The sequence below is a fragment of the Gadus chalcogrammus genome, chromosome 6, assembly GCF_026213295.1.
Source record: "Gadus chalcogrammus isolate NIFS_2021 chromosome 6, NIFS_Gcha_1.0, whole genome shotgun sequence".
Taxonomy (NCBI): Eukaryota; Metazoa; Chordata; class Actinopteri; order Gadiformes; family Gadidae; genus Gadus; species Gadus chalcogrammus.
Window position 1 is genome coordinate 17,232,227 of NC_079417.1, and position 15,278 is coordinate 17,247,504.

A 15,278-nucleotide genomic window follows, 5' to 3' on the forward strand; every position below is an offset into this window, starting at 1 on the left:
TTAATCATAAGAATAAACTGAAGACATACTTAATCATAAACAGTCATGGTTTATTCAGCACATTTACAATTCTTACAATGGAAACCACCTTTATCTTTACTAAAATATATTAATAGATCTGAGTGTATAAAGACAGTACATACAGAGGAAGGATAGAACAGAAAAGATGCGCTTCAAAGCCCCTTTACGCAAAACTCAGGAGGGAGGGTGAAACACACACACACACTATGAAAGCTATACATTCCAATGGACTCCCTCGGCCATCAGTTAAGAACCAGTCACCAGGGGGCATGGCTCCACCACCACCCAGCAGAACATGACAAACAGTGCAGAAAACAGACGTGAGGTGTGTTGTTGTGCTCATCCTGCACCACGTGCACCAGCACCTTTCAGTCACCAGAAAACATACATGTGAAGAAGGATAGACACAATTCAACACAGTGCAGCAGGCTCTGCAGCCACGAGGGGCTCATATACAGTGGTTTAAAATAGATGAAACAAATCAGCATGATAAAGGAACAAACTGTTCCTTCCCTTGTTCACTGTGCCCTTGACACTGAGAACACATGCTTCCTTCCCTTGTTCCCTGTGCCCTACACACCAAGAACAAATGGTTCCTTCCCTTTTTCCCCGTGCCCTACACACTAAGAACACATGGTTCCTTCCCTTGTTTCCTTTCCTTGTGCCGTACACTCTAAGAACCAACTAACAGCAGTGGAGGTGGTTGTGCTGTATGAACATGTTTTAAAATACAATCAAAATACTACATACTTGGGGATATAGGCATCTGGGATCCAAATTATCAGTTTGGCAAAAATAATATTAATTACTTGTGTATGTGTGAAGATATATTTATATATATATAGAGAGAGAGAGATTTAAAAAAGCTGTAAAAAGAGACCCTGTGCTAACGGTCTGTGGCTGAAGCTTAGACACTCAGCGTCCGACCATCAAAGTCCAGTTCTTCTTTTGTGCTCTTGATCACTTGAACTGCAACAGAAAGGGAAAGGTGAATTAAGTCACCTTGAAACAAGATAATAATCTTGTTTCATGGTGTAGTTACCGGTATACAAATCCAAACAAGCAAATATATGAATTGAACCTGCATTATGCACGGTGTCCTATGAGAATTCTCTAGTGGCTGGAGTTGCAGCTTCCGTTATACAATTATACTGTACTGACAGCGATATATTGTCGTATCTCTTTCTTCTGACAACAGACTTATTGAAAGTTGCCCTAAATGTAAATGATATTCAGGCAGGTCCTACCATGCTCTTGGGCAGGAGGCTGGGTTTCTGGGCCAGCGTTGGTTTCTTCATGACGCTGGGCTTCTGCTGTAGCCTGGGGGACAACGAACTGCCGTGGGACGGGGAGGAGGCAGAGGACGACACGCCGTTGTCGTCGGAGACCAGGGCCGCGCCCGCTATCCCATAATGCTTCTTCCTCAGCTCTCCCAGCCGGAGGCGCTCGTTCTCCAGCTGAGACTCCAGCTCCAGGACCTTCACCTGTGGGGGGGGGGGGGGGGGGTACGGTTCTAACATGAAGCACGGTCTACTCTACTGTCGCTGTGAGAACTAGAAGACATCTAATGCAACTTCATCCGTTTTTGTTATAAACTGTGCCATATTGTGGTCTGCTGGTTTGTTCAGAGCGGCCTGGGCCCTGTAGTTCTAAGTGGAACAATGAACTACATTTCACACGTTGATCAGAACTTGCCTGCGACTCCATTTCCTCCTTCTTCAACTTGATGAGCGACATTCCGGAGAAGTCCATGGTGTCTGCACGGAAAAAAACGCGGATATGTAAAACAGACAGACTTGTTTTTGGGACCAGTATTTTGTGCAGGAGACAGAACTCAGATATCCACACACACCCCAACCCCTACAAACACCACACACACACACACACACACCCTTCTCCTCCAGGTTCTCCAGGCCCGTCCGGGTGGACGCCACCACGTTGGCCGCCATCTCGTTGACGGTGCGGGACGCCTGCTGCAGCACCGTCAGCCTGGTGCTGTTGCGGTCCGCCTTCACCTGGCAGGACAAGGGGGCGGGGTTAGGACGGGAGGGAGATGCACTGAGAGCCAATACCACGCCTCAGAAACAGCCCGGGAGAGTGCTTTGCGCCCACCGCTCGGAGCGGACTGCGAGGGCAATTCTGCTATTCACACGGGTTTAACATTCATACCGTTTTATTATTCACACCGTTTGAACCGTTTTTCTATCAGGAACCGTTTTAAAATGTTCCGTTTTAACCTTGACACTGTTTTAAAAGTAAGAACGGACCGAACAATACGCAGAGGTCTTGGGATTTATTTCATTTTTTATTTTAAATCAGCTCTAAATCTCCTACTGCGCTCCTTGTCGTTATTGAACTTTGGAGTTTTTAATGTCTCCTCTTCCGTTGCCCGGTAGCGAGGCTCAGTGTTCAAAAGACTTCGTTGTTTTGGTTCAGTTGGAAAGACGCCAGAGACAAGACATGCGTCAGCAGAAGAGCACTGGACCGATGGAAAACAATGGTTATGCGAGTGCTGTGTTTTCAAAAACACTGTTCTCTGTGGCCCCTGAGGGCCTCATTAACAGTGTGTAAAGGTGGTTCATAAGCCAGGTAGAAGTCCTCCCGTTGTCTTTCATATTAACGGTTGCATTAACACAGACTTGTTTATTGGTCAAAATGGCATGAGTTTCAAGGGAAAGCTATGCATGTGTTAATAAAGTTTTAGTTTTTGTTCTCATTTTCATTTTCACATGAATGTTAAATTCTCAATAGCTTTACCCCAGTCAGTAACTGCGGCACTGTTTGCGTCTTTCATGACTTTATCAAAATAAAAAAAAATTATATGTAGAATAATAATTACGGTTGTTTTAGGAGAATGTTACGCCGAAGCGATACAAATCGTCAATCATCGAATCTTACAGGTGACGATGCCAACTCCAACGTTAGCTAGTCGTACGCTACGATGTGTTCCAAAAGCTTGCACGGTCAGGAGGGGCGGGGGTCCTACCTTGGAGGCGGCCACCAGCTGTGCCGTGCTGGCAGCGATCTCGTGGGAGCAGACGATCAGCTCCTCGTACTTCCCCGTGTGAAGAACCACCTTGTCAGCAGACTCTCTGTGGAGGAGGAGATGCATCACTGCCAGTCGAGGTCCTTCAAGTAATGGACGCCTGGACCCTGCCAGGTTGTACTTGGAGGTGTAGTATGTACATTAGTATCTAATCTTTAGCACCCCCTATTGCCTATTGACATTACTTCAGGGAGGACTTTCCTCCCTCAGCCTCCATTGACTCCCTTTCATTTCCCCGAAAGTGTTGGCGGCCGGTGTATAACATGTGGTTCAATCAGAGAGAGGAGGAAAGTCCCCCTCTGAGTGGGTGTGACTAGCTAAGGGATCTGGATCCCGCCTCAGTCTATTCATGAATAGGCTGGAGCCCTGGCTGCGCTTTGAACCAATAAGAAGGAGCCCTCGCTGCGCTATGGAGCCCTCGCTGCGCTATGAACCAATAAGCAGGAGCCCTGGCTGTGGAACAGCCCGGAGGGAGAAGTTATCTCCTCAAGTCTAGGCTACGAGAACCAACAGAGCGGTGCGCTACTGTTCATTGTGGTACAGTGTGGCTACAGCCCGTGTAAATAGTTGTGAAATAATGTTCTTGTTCTTTTAATTGTTTGTTACTCTGACCGTTCTGTTTGATATTGTGGAAAGGATGTGAATGATTCAGAGCATGATGCATTTTAAATGGCATCACTTTCGGTCTTGTGTCTTAATTTTTCTTAAAACAATTGTAGCTGAAAATAAACATTGCCAAATTACAACCATTAGCTTCAGTCATTGAGGGCAAAAATAGGCCCAATGCTAGGCCCAGAGTTTTTATTTAGTTTTACAAATCAAGAGTAGGCCGGATTTGACTAATTGGCTTTGCATCCTTTCCTTCTGCCCTTTTAGTCCAAGACATGCTGCCCACCAGCTTTCAAAGTATAATGCTGCCACTGGTGGATTTGTACCAATTCACAAAATTATCTCACATACTTATCTCACATACTTATGCCAACATACGCCACTAACAGTGCGAGCAGGCCAATGGCAACCAAGCGCGCAGTCCTTCCTCCCTCCCTTTAAAATCCACCAGCCGCCACTGCCCAAACCAATCCACGTGTCTAGCGTCATGTTATACAGAGTTACTTTATCAATCAACGGGTTGTACTACGTGTGGAACAAGCATAGCAGCGATATATTGTTTCTCCTTCTTCTGACAAATGTACTTATTGTACTTATCTTAAGACTTTTTGGATAAAAGGTGTCTGCTAAATGCCCAAAATGTAAATGTTGCAGGTCACTTACACCATCTGCGTGGCGCCCCAGCCGACTGCCTTGGAGGCCGAGATCAGACCCTCTGTCCAGCGAGAGTTCCTGGCGTAGAACTCCTTGAGGGTGGCGGCTCCCTTCAGAGACACAGTGACACAACAACCAAGCCGTCAGCAACGGTCAAACGACAGACCACCCACAGACCCCTCATTAGTCGGCCATAATAACGGTTTTCCGGATCTTCCCGTCCCGGTAGACATGAGGGAAAATGTTCCTTTTTTACTATACGATAAATTAACAAAGTCTTCCCTGTGTGGGGAAGTAGCAGAAAACAAACCACTGGTTTTGGTGATCAAAGAACAGAGATGGATCCTGACATGATGGTTCATGAGTGTCGTTGTCCCTGACATCATACACAGAGCCGGCTTACCCTCCCCCCCTCCGCAATCTCCTTTTGCAGGTCTGTGGAAGCCAGCACCAGCATGCGAATGGCCTGGAGAACCAGAAAGGCATCACATTAAAAACCACAGCATTAAACCACAGAATATCTGTTACTAATGTAATGGCTTCAGTAAGGTTTGAAAAGGCCTGTTGCCTACCTTCATCAGGTCTGTGCAACTGAAGAGGATTCTGTAAGAGGAATATTCACAGAGGTTAACAAAAATGGAAACTGGCCATGATTTAAGCAAAAATCTAAACTAAATGAGAGGCGCAGTAACACTGGTTACTTTACACCGGTCGTGTTTTAATGATTGGCTCAGATAGGCTAAGCTGACACGCCAGAGGGTTTGTTCTCTAGGATTACCATGAGTGACTTTAACCATGACTTTAAAAAGGTGAGTGGATGAACCATCACCAAGATCACGTAGATCCTCCTAGGACGCTGATCGGTCCGAACCACATTACTTGAAGCCTTGCAGGTTGACTTCTCACGGAGTCGTAATCTCCTGAACCGAGCTGCTCGCGAGGTCACAGAGGAGCACGAGTGGTCCAATGGCTCTCAAAGGTGGTCATCACCAGAGACCGTCTCCCAGAGCAGGTAATGTTTCCACCACCAATGACACATGAACACCATCCAAGGCAACAACACAACCCTCGTTGGGAGCAGTTAGAGCTGAAGTGTCTTTCTGAGGAACCCTTTTAGCCCAGCAGGGCCAAGGATCAAACCTCCTGCACTCCAATTAAATTCCTCAGAGTCACTCATTTAGATACATCTGGGCGAGGAGATCCTGATAGAAACCCACCTTTCATTGACCTCCAGCTTCACCCCCGATGTGTCCTTTCGTGCCTGATTCATCATTTCCTGTAAGCAGACAGCACACGAGAACCAATCAGAATCAGAGTATTGGACCAATAACTAACTCCTTTAAAGGTTTGGTCCGGTTTTTTAAATCTCCAGGCTTATTATCGTCATCGTCTTTGTCCAGATGTAAATCTGTGACACAGAACGAGTAGACACAGAAACTAAGGTAGTGAGCACTACTGGAGAAAGCTACCTAGCCAGGGCAGCTTGTGTGGGCTAACCTGGAGGAAGCTACCTGGCCAGGGCAGCTTGTGTGGGCTAACCTGGAGAAAGCTACCTAGCCAGGGCAGCTTGTGTGGGCTAACCTGGAGGAAGCTACCTAACCAGGGCAGCTTGTGTGGGCTAACCTGGAGGAAGCTACCTAGCCAGGGCAGCTTGTGTGGGCTAACCTTGAGGAAGCTCCCTAGCTAGGGCAGCTTGTGGACTTCTAAACACTCTTATAAATAAATATTACCAAGATCACCTCATTTCAGAATGTGTCTACACTGCGATAGGAGGGAGGGTTGAACACAATAATGGCTGTTTCATATCTGGACAATGGAAGTAATTAACCTGGGGTCTTGGCGAACCAACCTAATCCTTTTTCCAAAAATGTGTTGCAATTAATTTAAACATTTAATAAATATCTACATCTTCTACGTTAGCGTTGTGCCACAGCGGGCCAGGCGGGGGGAGCTCACATCGATGCGGCGGACCGCCTCGTCGATGGCTGCCTGCGTCGCCGCCATCTCCTTGTCCACCATGTCTCCAAGCTCGTCCTGCCGCACGTCAGAGCCCTTGGGCCGCAGCTCCTGGAGACGGCAACCACGGGCAACGTCACATCCACTCATGACATGACATGTGATGACGTATTGGGACTTTTATTATGTGTGAGGTACGTGCAGCTGTTCTAAATGTTATTTCTATGATACAACACAAATATATTATTACATACTAGACATCAAATGCCTATATATTTAAATATCTACAATATTAAGGGTACAGCTCTAGTCTAATTAAATCCACACCCAGGGCTTAGTCTGGGTGCAGAGTGCTAGTCCAGTGTGGGGGTCTGCAGGTGGACCTGGGTCTCACCTGCCCCAGGTGGAGGATCTTCTGCACGATGAGGCGGACGGCGGCGGGGTCGGCCCTCCGGACGCTGGCCTGCTCCTTCAGCTCCTTCAGGTACGCCAGGCTCTGCACGGCACAGCTGCGGCAGTTCTCCGTCAGCCCTGAGGGGGGGGGGGGGGGTGCTTGTAGAATGAGGTGCTTGTAGAATACTGGTGTGTTTTGAATGGGAAACTGTGATATCAATGCTTAAATAGTCAACCACACTCAATGAATGGACTGAACGAATATAAATAGATTATTTGATCACAATGAATGTGTCTTAACATATGATATATTATCTAACTTCCACTTCACAATCAGACACACATCTATTAGTTTCCTTCCTATTAAGAGGCTATAGGAGCCCCTCTCTAGGGCCCCTAACCCTATCCTACATCGTGGTGTGTAGTGTAGGGGCCCATCTCTATGGACCCTAACCCTATCGACACAGTGGTGTGTAGTGTAGGGGCCCCTCTTTATGGACCCTAACCCTATCCTACACAGTGGTGTGTAGTGTAGGGGCCCCTCTCTACGGGCCCTAGCCCGGGGCCAATGGGATCAGCGTGCTGGTTGGTGGGATCTTACGGTCGGCGTGGTCGACGGGCGCCGTGTGCGCGGTGGCGCTGCCGTTGACGATGGTGTCGGCGGCGAGGTGGGAGAACTGGGTGAGGGCCCGTACCAGGGCCCCGGCGTCTGGAGGGGGAGGAGAACACCAGGATCAACACACAGGGAGGGCTGCACTGAGTTATCTGATATCAGTTCCATTAACCAGACATCCATTTAATTATTATACTTTATACAATTATTTTCATTCTATATACTTCTGTATTGATTATGAATATAATTGTGCGTGCTTCTGTGCCGTCACGGAGCAGACATGGAGGACAGGGAGATGGAGAGAGGGAACAAGGACTAAAGAATCAGGTCTTTAGCCGTGTCAGGTTAATTCATCGAGAACATTTATCAAATCTCTTTTTGATTAATCTCATGTTTGCTTCAGTACAAATACCAAAAATGTGCCGCTTTAGGTTTCAGAAATTTAAAAACTAGGTTTATGGATCATTATACAATGGATACTTTTTCTTGGCTGCTCGTCAAATAAAGCAAGCCAATCTAGTAACCTGTGATGGCCATTGTACTTAATTTCACCTTTAAACCACTCATGATAACTATTAATGAAGAGTGATGTATCTTGTGTTAAAGCAGAGTTGGAGGAGCTGACTCATGATAACTACTAATGAAGAGCGATGCATCCTGTTGACTCACCTGCCATGTCCTTAACAAAATGGGCGTGGCCCGTCTTCACATGGTCGATGGAGGCCAGCGTGGCTTCGGCCCGGCTCACCAGGTAATCTGACCACACAGGAGCAGATGAGGGGGGAGAGAGGGGAAAGGTTATACAGAACACTTTCTAACAGCTATTCTGTAATTGTTATCAATGGGAAACAATTGTCTTTCGTTTTGCCGAGTGCCTCGTGTTTCCCCGGGGAGCACCTGGTGTATTTAGTAGATTTCCCTTGGAAATGTCAACCCAAGAACAGGAAAAGGTCAACATCATCATAAGATTAGGATTACGTATTGTTGCTTTGCATTTTCTGCTTGGCTGTAACGAAAGGCTGTAGAACAGCCCCTGAGGGACGCTGCACACGTCCCGTTGTCACACGCAGGCCGTTACATTGCCAGGGGACAGATGTGAACGAAATGCTGGTAAATCCTTTCTGCATATTTCCCTGAGAAAGACGTAAAGTTCCGGCCAAACCGTGTGTGCATACGATGCAGAAACATTAACACCACACAACGTAAAATGCATTGATGTACGCCGTTTCAGAACTGTGGGAGGCGATCCCTAAGTTATCAAGGAGTTGAGTTAATTCCGCACCGGCTTTGCACTGTGGGCCCATGCTAGAGGGAAATATACACCACTGTCCGTCGTAAAGCTTTCGGTAAGGCTGATCAGTCAGCTTAGTGAATCAAGGGGTGACACGGATTGTTTCACCCAAGGCAAAAGGCTATCCCAGTAGTAGAATTGCAACTGCTCAAACTGGTTGGGTGGTTTTTCGTTCAGAAGGTTACCATAATGCTCCTGGCCCTCCACATCAGAGAGGGACACATGACCGCTGACCTCTGTGGAATTACTCATCATTCAATGATGAGCAACTTATAATTTACTTACTTGTCACGCAAGCAATTCCTACATTGTCATGAGACTATGTATGTACTACGCTAGATTCCGGTTTTCAACATATCTGTGAGCACTAGTGTAGTAAAGATAGAGCTAATTAGATCCGCAGAAACCCTCACCAATGAGGTCCAGAGGAGCAGTAGAGCATAAAGGACATCAGTTCAGCTTAAGAGACCTTTTCATAAGATAGGATTCTTTTTCTAAACCAAAAGGTCTTTAGTGAGGTATTTAAACATTTCATCTAGCGTATAGAGCGGCAGTGTGTTGGGAGATGGTAAACACCATCTTAATTTGACACAGATTCCTTAGTATTTCATGTTAGTGATGATGGCGGTGGACCACAGGGCCCGTCCGGTGCCGGAGCCCACCTGGGGAGCTCGTGCAGCGGACGTGGAGCGGGTCGTCCAGCTTTGCCACCGCGTCCTGGATGATGTTCTCCGCCTCGCTCACCGTCCCCTGGAGCAGAGAGAACTGCTCCTCCAGGAGCTTCTGCTTCAGCTGCTCCTCGCGGCCGGCCTGCAACACAAACCACAATATTAGCCAAGGTTGGACCCCCCACCAGGCTAGGCTAAGTTAGTGTTGACCCTCCACCAGGCTAGACTAGGTTGGACCCTCCACCTGGCTAGGCTAAGTTAGTGTTGACCTTCGACCAGGCTAGACTAGGTTGGACCCTCCACCTGGCTAAGCTAAGCTAGGCTAGGTTGGACTCTCCACAAGGCTAGGCTAGCCTAAGCTAGCTTGGACCCTCCACCAGGCTAGCCTAAGCTAGTTGGGACCCTCCACCAGGCCAGGATAGGCTAGGCTAGGTTGGACCCTCCACCAGGCCAGGTTTGGCAGGGCTCTTCACAGCGAGGCTAGCTGACTGACCTTCTCCTGCAGCATGCTCTGGAGGTTCCCCAGGTCCCTGCTGCTCTTCTCCCGCTCCACCTGCAGGGAGGACTGCTCTGCTAGCGCAGACTGCCGCAGCGACGACAGCTCCGCCTCCTTCTCGCTCACCGAGCGCATCAGACGCTCCTTCTCCGCCTGCAGGGACGTCATGGAGCCGCTCAGCTCCATGCCCGCCTGGGGAAATACCAGCGTGTCAGGAGGGCAGTGGAAACGAAGCTCGGGAAGCCCAGTGGAAGCTCAATAGACGGCCAGTTCAAGCTCAGTGGAAGCTCAATTAAAGCCCAGTGGATATGTGAATGTTTCAGACTTGATGACATACGTCATGGTTAGGATGTTTAGTACATCTACAGAGAGGAGGAAATCCTGATCAGTTAGTGATCATAGAAATCTAATCATAAATATTGAATTAATTCAATAATAATAATAACTAATAACTAATTAATAACTATCAAACCGAGTGTTTGCACCAGTGGAGTTTCTCAGCAGAAAATACGTTTTCCTGTCCCTCAGGCAAAAGTATTCATCAACTTGCTCCGTTGGTGATGGAGATGTTCCCAGGGATCTAATCTAATCTGATGACGTTACTGTAACAGTAATGTGTTTATCCCGTGTATCCACTGAGCAGCGCACCATGATGGTATCACATAGGGTTACACTGATTGGTTGAAGGAGCTTGTCTGTCAAGGCAAGAATGTGAACTCGAGGCATCAGGATGGTCTCCAGGCTGGATTTCAGCCTCACTCAATAAACCTAACAGACCGTATTCTTAACATGTGAGACGAGGTTCAGACCTTCTCGTTGCTCTGCAGAGTGGACTTGATATGCGTCATTTCAGCCATTTTGTCAGCCAGCTCCCTCCTCAGCTTCTCCATCTCAAACTTCTGCTCCTCCAGCTACAACGGGGACACAAGAACACAACATCTCTAAACCCCTCAGCAATACCATTATGCAAGACAGTGAAGCCTATTGATAGGTTAAAGAGGAGCTGAAGCAGGAGGATGATGGGGGGAAAGTCGACATCCACCAAAGGCTTTGGTAACCGGGGGCGACCGCGCCACTGACCGTCATGTCCGCCTCCCGTTTGAGCCGCTCCCCCTCGAGCGACATCTGCATCTTGATGCGCTCCACCTCCTCGTGGGTCTGGTGGCTGGCGGTCAGGATCCTCTCCGTGTCGGCGCTCTGAAGGGCAGGCAAACACAGGAGCCATGGTGACACAGAGGCACACAGTCTGTTTACAGATCTAGCTTCCAAAGCCCTTTCTGAATCTAGATATCATCTCTTTACACTACCTTACAGCCCCTTCTGATCAGCAGACCAGATCCCCTCCTGATCAACCCAAATGGGGTGAACAGGGTTCAACTTTGAACCACATTCATGGTTCACTCAATCTCAGAAGACGAGTGACAGCTGGGGTGTACCGGTTTATTTGTTTTGGATAATGTTGAGAATTATTATTGATTAGAATTGCAAAGGATGGGAATACAAAAAAATTGCAATGTTTTATGTTTAAAATGTGCAAAGACATTTGCTTTATTATTAATGGTAATGATAATATAAAGGACATACAAATGATGGATATCTTGGCTGCGTTTCAAATTTCATACTATTTCTTCTTACTTGTAGTACGTACTGCAGCTACCCTTACAAATTATGTACTGTTGCACATTGTAGGCTAACAATTGGGACATACTACAGGTGATCAGTCACTGATCAGCACACCTGTAGCCCCCCAGCGACTTCCACAGGCTCAGTCGCATTTCCTGCTGCATAGAAATGTGGTGCAGAAGAGCCTAAAGCATGCTGGCTTGCAGACTGCGAAATGGAACCGGATGTGGTGCCAGTCTTTTCTGGCATGCTAAATAATAGGGCTGGGAATCGATCCGAATTTCCTGGATCGATCCGATTCCGACTCATAAGGTCACGATCCGATTCGATCCACGATTCGATCCGATTCGATATCGATCTATTTACAGACATAATGCAAATAAATACTGTCCCATAGACAAAACAGCTCCATGTGTTTGTGATTGTATCTGTGTACGTGTAAGAGGGACACAGAGAGAGAAGAGTCAAGAATCAAGTATTTATTTTAGACAAAAATCCAAGTATTATTTGAAATTTAAAATTAATTAATTTTTTTTTATTTTTTTTTATTAATTAATTAAAGATCGATCCAGACATTTTTGGATCGATATCGTGCTTTTTGAGCATGAATCGATATCGGATCGCGGATCGATTTTTTGAACACAGCCCTACTAAATAATATGGCAGTATAGGTATTGGAACCCAGGGCTCGTTTATATAAATTCTAGTGAATTTGAGACGTCTAACTTCCTCTCCCTAACTGATGGTGTTCAGGTAGTTTGCATTTGCACTGAAGCCATGGAGTCTGATACTGAGGCCACGGCAATCTACTGACCTGTAGATTCCTTTAGTGTCCTTGCAGCCTTGCAGACGTGTCCACCTCCCCCCATCATGTATTGCTTATTAACTTGGTCTCTCCCACCATAGCTGACTTCAGCCCTGGCCAATCCTAAGCTCTCCACACTGTCACTCCCACTCCCACTCTGTTGTTACTGCCCTCAACGTGGAAGTTTCACTATAAGAAACAGTACACCCATTGGCTCATTGAAGACGCTTGGTAAATCGCTGCCTGGATCTCCCCATGATCATGCTTTAAAATGTAATCAAATTCTTTGCTTTCAAGAGTTATTCTTCAACCACCGCCCCTCATTTATTTGATTGATGACGGGTGACGTATGAGCTAAGGACGTGATCTGATGATTCCCACATGGTGAGGTCCTGTGTAAACAGCAGCAGGGACATTGGGTTGGAGGAGACGTTTGAGAGGGTGAGAGAGCCAATGGGCCAGCGTGCCAGTGAGTGAGCGAGTAAGTCAGTGGGCCAGCGGGCTAGATAGTGAGTGAGTGAGCGAGTACCTTGCGGAGCAAATCAGCATGGTCAGCCACCAGCTCAGTGTGTTTGTCCTTCAGCTTATTGTAGCGCTGCTCAGTGGCCTGGGCTCTCTCTGCAGAGGGAAGAGAGAGATTCTTAGGCGGTCCGCTTACTTCATGCTGAAAACAAATTTGGCTATTTCCTTCCATTTGCAGCTCGAAGATTTTGTAACTTGGGGAAATCGCTGCAGATAACCATAATGCAAACACTGTTTCCCACTAGTCAGAACCAAGAACAGTACAGTGCTCAACTAAGGGAACGTGTTCGATACGAATGTTCTGTGACCAAACTGACTGGCGTAACCGAGTATAAAACCCATACCTCTGCAACAGCCTTCTTCGGTCTCAGCCAGCTGCAACAATATTTTATTTTGAAGTCTGCAGACTACTTCAGTATTTTAGCAGCGCCACTCCTACAAGTGAAAGCCTGCATCCTCGCACCACATCATCCCATTTGAAAACGCAGTTTTCTGTCAAATTGGCATTGAACTCGTGGAGGCCATTGACATGGAATTATTCTAACTTTGCCAGGGCTGGAAGGGCGAGAACTCAGGCGTGCACGACTCAAACCTGGTCAGCGAGTTTTCCTTCCCCGTCACGGCCCTCACAGAACAATGCTTCACCTCATGCTTTGATAACAAGCTTGTTATCATCTTACTGGAACCATACACAGAGAATCAAGTGACAGGGCGCTCGTAAACACACCTTATGTGCAGAATTCTTCTGATCATCTGCCTCTAGAAGATCAGAGATAAAATGTACTTTGGGGGGCTTTACCACTGATGACAAACATTTTGATAGGTGACCTGTAAGAATAATCCACTCCGAGGTCTACGGTTATCAAACCCCTCCAGCCAATCAGAATCGTGTTTTCCCACAGGCCCCGGGCTGCTACCACTGATACAGTCAAGGTAGGTTGAGCAGCACCAGAACTCTTCCAGCGACATTCATTTGGACGGAATGTTTTCAAAGCTCCTGAGAAATGACTAGAGCCAGGACTGCGTTGTTGTTGTCGTCCCTGCGGAGGTTAGGGCGGTGTGTGATGTTGTGTGGGGTAGTGTGTGGTTATATGACACAGTGTCTGCGGATGAGAGGGTGGGGGGCCGGTGGGTCCTCACTGTCGGCCTCGCTGAAGGTGGCCTGGACGCTCTCGTGCTCGGCGTTGCGGCGCCGCGTGGCCTCCAGCTCCATACGCAGCTGCTCGTTCTCCACCAGGGAGCGCTGCTTCTGCGCCCGCTGCTCCTCCAGCTCCGCCTCCAGGCTGTTGATCTGGGACTTGAGCTGCGTGATGTAGCGCTGGGCCTGGGGCGGGTCAGGAGGGAGGGAGGAGGACATGAAGGACAGAAAGAATTTTCCCTTGTAATTCATTATTCTGTCTGTTCTAGCGTGTTGCGGTGACTGCGACTGAATGCCTGGACTCTCCTTATGGTTAACCGGCCAGCACCTCATCGTATATAAATGCGTGTCAAATACGGCACCCATTGCACTCCTGATCATCCCTGGAAGGAGGAGTCCCCCACTCTGCGTTCCTCCTCAAGATTTCTTCCTTGCTGATTAAGGGAGTTGTTCTTGCCCACTTGGGGGCAAGGGGGGTGTCATAAATAGATTGCCTGTTAAGCCTGTAATGGCGAATAAGGGCTATACAAATAAAATGTAATTTAACAATGAGAATCCCTCAATTTCCTTCTATATCATGTGCTGGAATGAAGCAATGCTCAATACTTAATATTAACAGGAAATTATGATACTAAATACATCAACGTAACATGCAAGATGACGTCAATGACTCGCCTTGATTTGGGGCCAGGCGTTAATGAGCCTGAGCAGTGTGGCGTGATGACGTATTTCCAGGTGATCAACAACAACGGCATCAGAGAGGAATGACAAAGCCAGTCAAGCAAGGACGTCAAACACGTCTGCAAACTGATGGTGATGGTAAACGCACTTTAGGAGTAGAATTCTTCTAATCCCCACGCAGTTGACGTGTAGTGATAGATGATCCGAGATCTAAAGTAATCTGGTGGGCTGTACCATTGATCTGGAAATTGTTGTGGAATTTAGAAAGCATGTGGATATGTGATGATCCACCCTGAGCTGTACGGTTATCACACCCCTCCGGCCAATCAGAATCGTGTTTTCCCAGGGCGGGAGGCACACAGGGTTCCCCGCATCACTTCCTGTTTGAAGACCTCCCGCTACATTCCACACGGCCCGGCCAGTATTAGCACCCGCCCCCTAAGGAACCAGAGTGCTCTGACTCAACCCTCCCTCCGACTCCCACTACACCCCAGAGCGGAGGCCTGCTGCATGGCGAGCGGTACTCCAGGGTTTGATAAAGAGCGCAGGCTTCAATCTGTCGCCGGGGTGTGAAGGAGAGGGCTAAATGGTTGCTAGGCAACCAAAAATATCAGAATCTGTAGTGCAGACAGAAGCGGCCATTTACACATGTCCGGATCTCATTATGCAAGGTGTTGTTGAGTACCTTGTATAGAGGACACACACACACACACACACACACACACACACACACACACACACACACACACACACACACACACA

The 15,278-nt window shown here is 47.6% G+C and overlaps 1 protein-coding gene across 3 annotated transcripts in view; it reads right to left on the reverse strand.

The window, feature by feature from the left end:
• Positions 1 to 19: 19 nt before the first annotated feature.
• The window catches only part of LOC130383884 (huntingtin-interacting protein 1-related protein-like), a 28,834-nt gene continuing 13,575 nt past the window's right edge, over positions 20 to 15,278 (reverse strand). For all 3 annotated transcript variants that reach the window (XM_056591766.1, XM_056591765.1, XM_056591767.1), the window contains exons 14-32: positions 13,838 to 14,021; positions 12,705 to 12,793; positions 10,828 to 10,944; positions 10,557 to 10,658; positions 9,745 to 9,939; positions 9,246 to 9,393; positions 7,962 to 8,048; positions 7,281 to 7,388; positions 6,681 to 6,817; positions 6,287 to 6,397; positions 5,548 to 5,606; positions 4,903 to 4,933; positions 4,734 to 4,796; positions 4,340 to 4,440; positions 3,008 to 3,113; positions 1,913 to 2,036; positions 1,717 to 1,778; positions 1,269 to 1,505; positions 20 to 990 (exon numbers count right to left, since the gene is read on the reverse strand). In XM_056591766.1, coding sequence (XP_056447741.1) covers positions 982 to 990; positions 1,269 to 1,505; positions 1,717 to 1,778; positions 1,913 to 2,036; positions 3,008 to 3,113; positions 4,340 to 4,440; positions 4,734 to 4,796; positions 4,903 to 4,933; positions 5,548 to 5,606; positions 6,287 to 6,397; positions 6,681 to 6,817; positions 7,281 to 7,388; positions 7,962 to 8,048; positions 9,246 to 9,393; positions 9,745 to 9,939; positions 10,557 to 10,658; positions 10,828 to 10,944; positions 12,705 to 12,793; positions 13,838 to 14,021 — 2,070 coding nt within the window. In that variant the 3' untranslated portion in view covers positions 20 to 981. The remainder of the gene's footprint in view (positions 991 to 1,268; positions 1,506 to 1,716; positions 1,779 to 1,912; positions 2,037 to 3,007; positions 3,114 to 4,339; positions 4,441 to 4,733; positions 4,797 to 4,902; positions 4,934 to 5,547; positions 5,607 to 6,286; positions 6,398 to 6,680; positions 6,818 to 7,280; positions 7,389 to 7,961; positions 8,049 to 9,245; positions 9,394 to 9,744; positions 9,940 to 10,556; positions 10,659 to 10,827; positions 10,945 to 12,704; positions 12,794 to 13,837; positions 14,022 to 15,278) is intronic.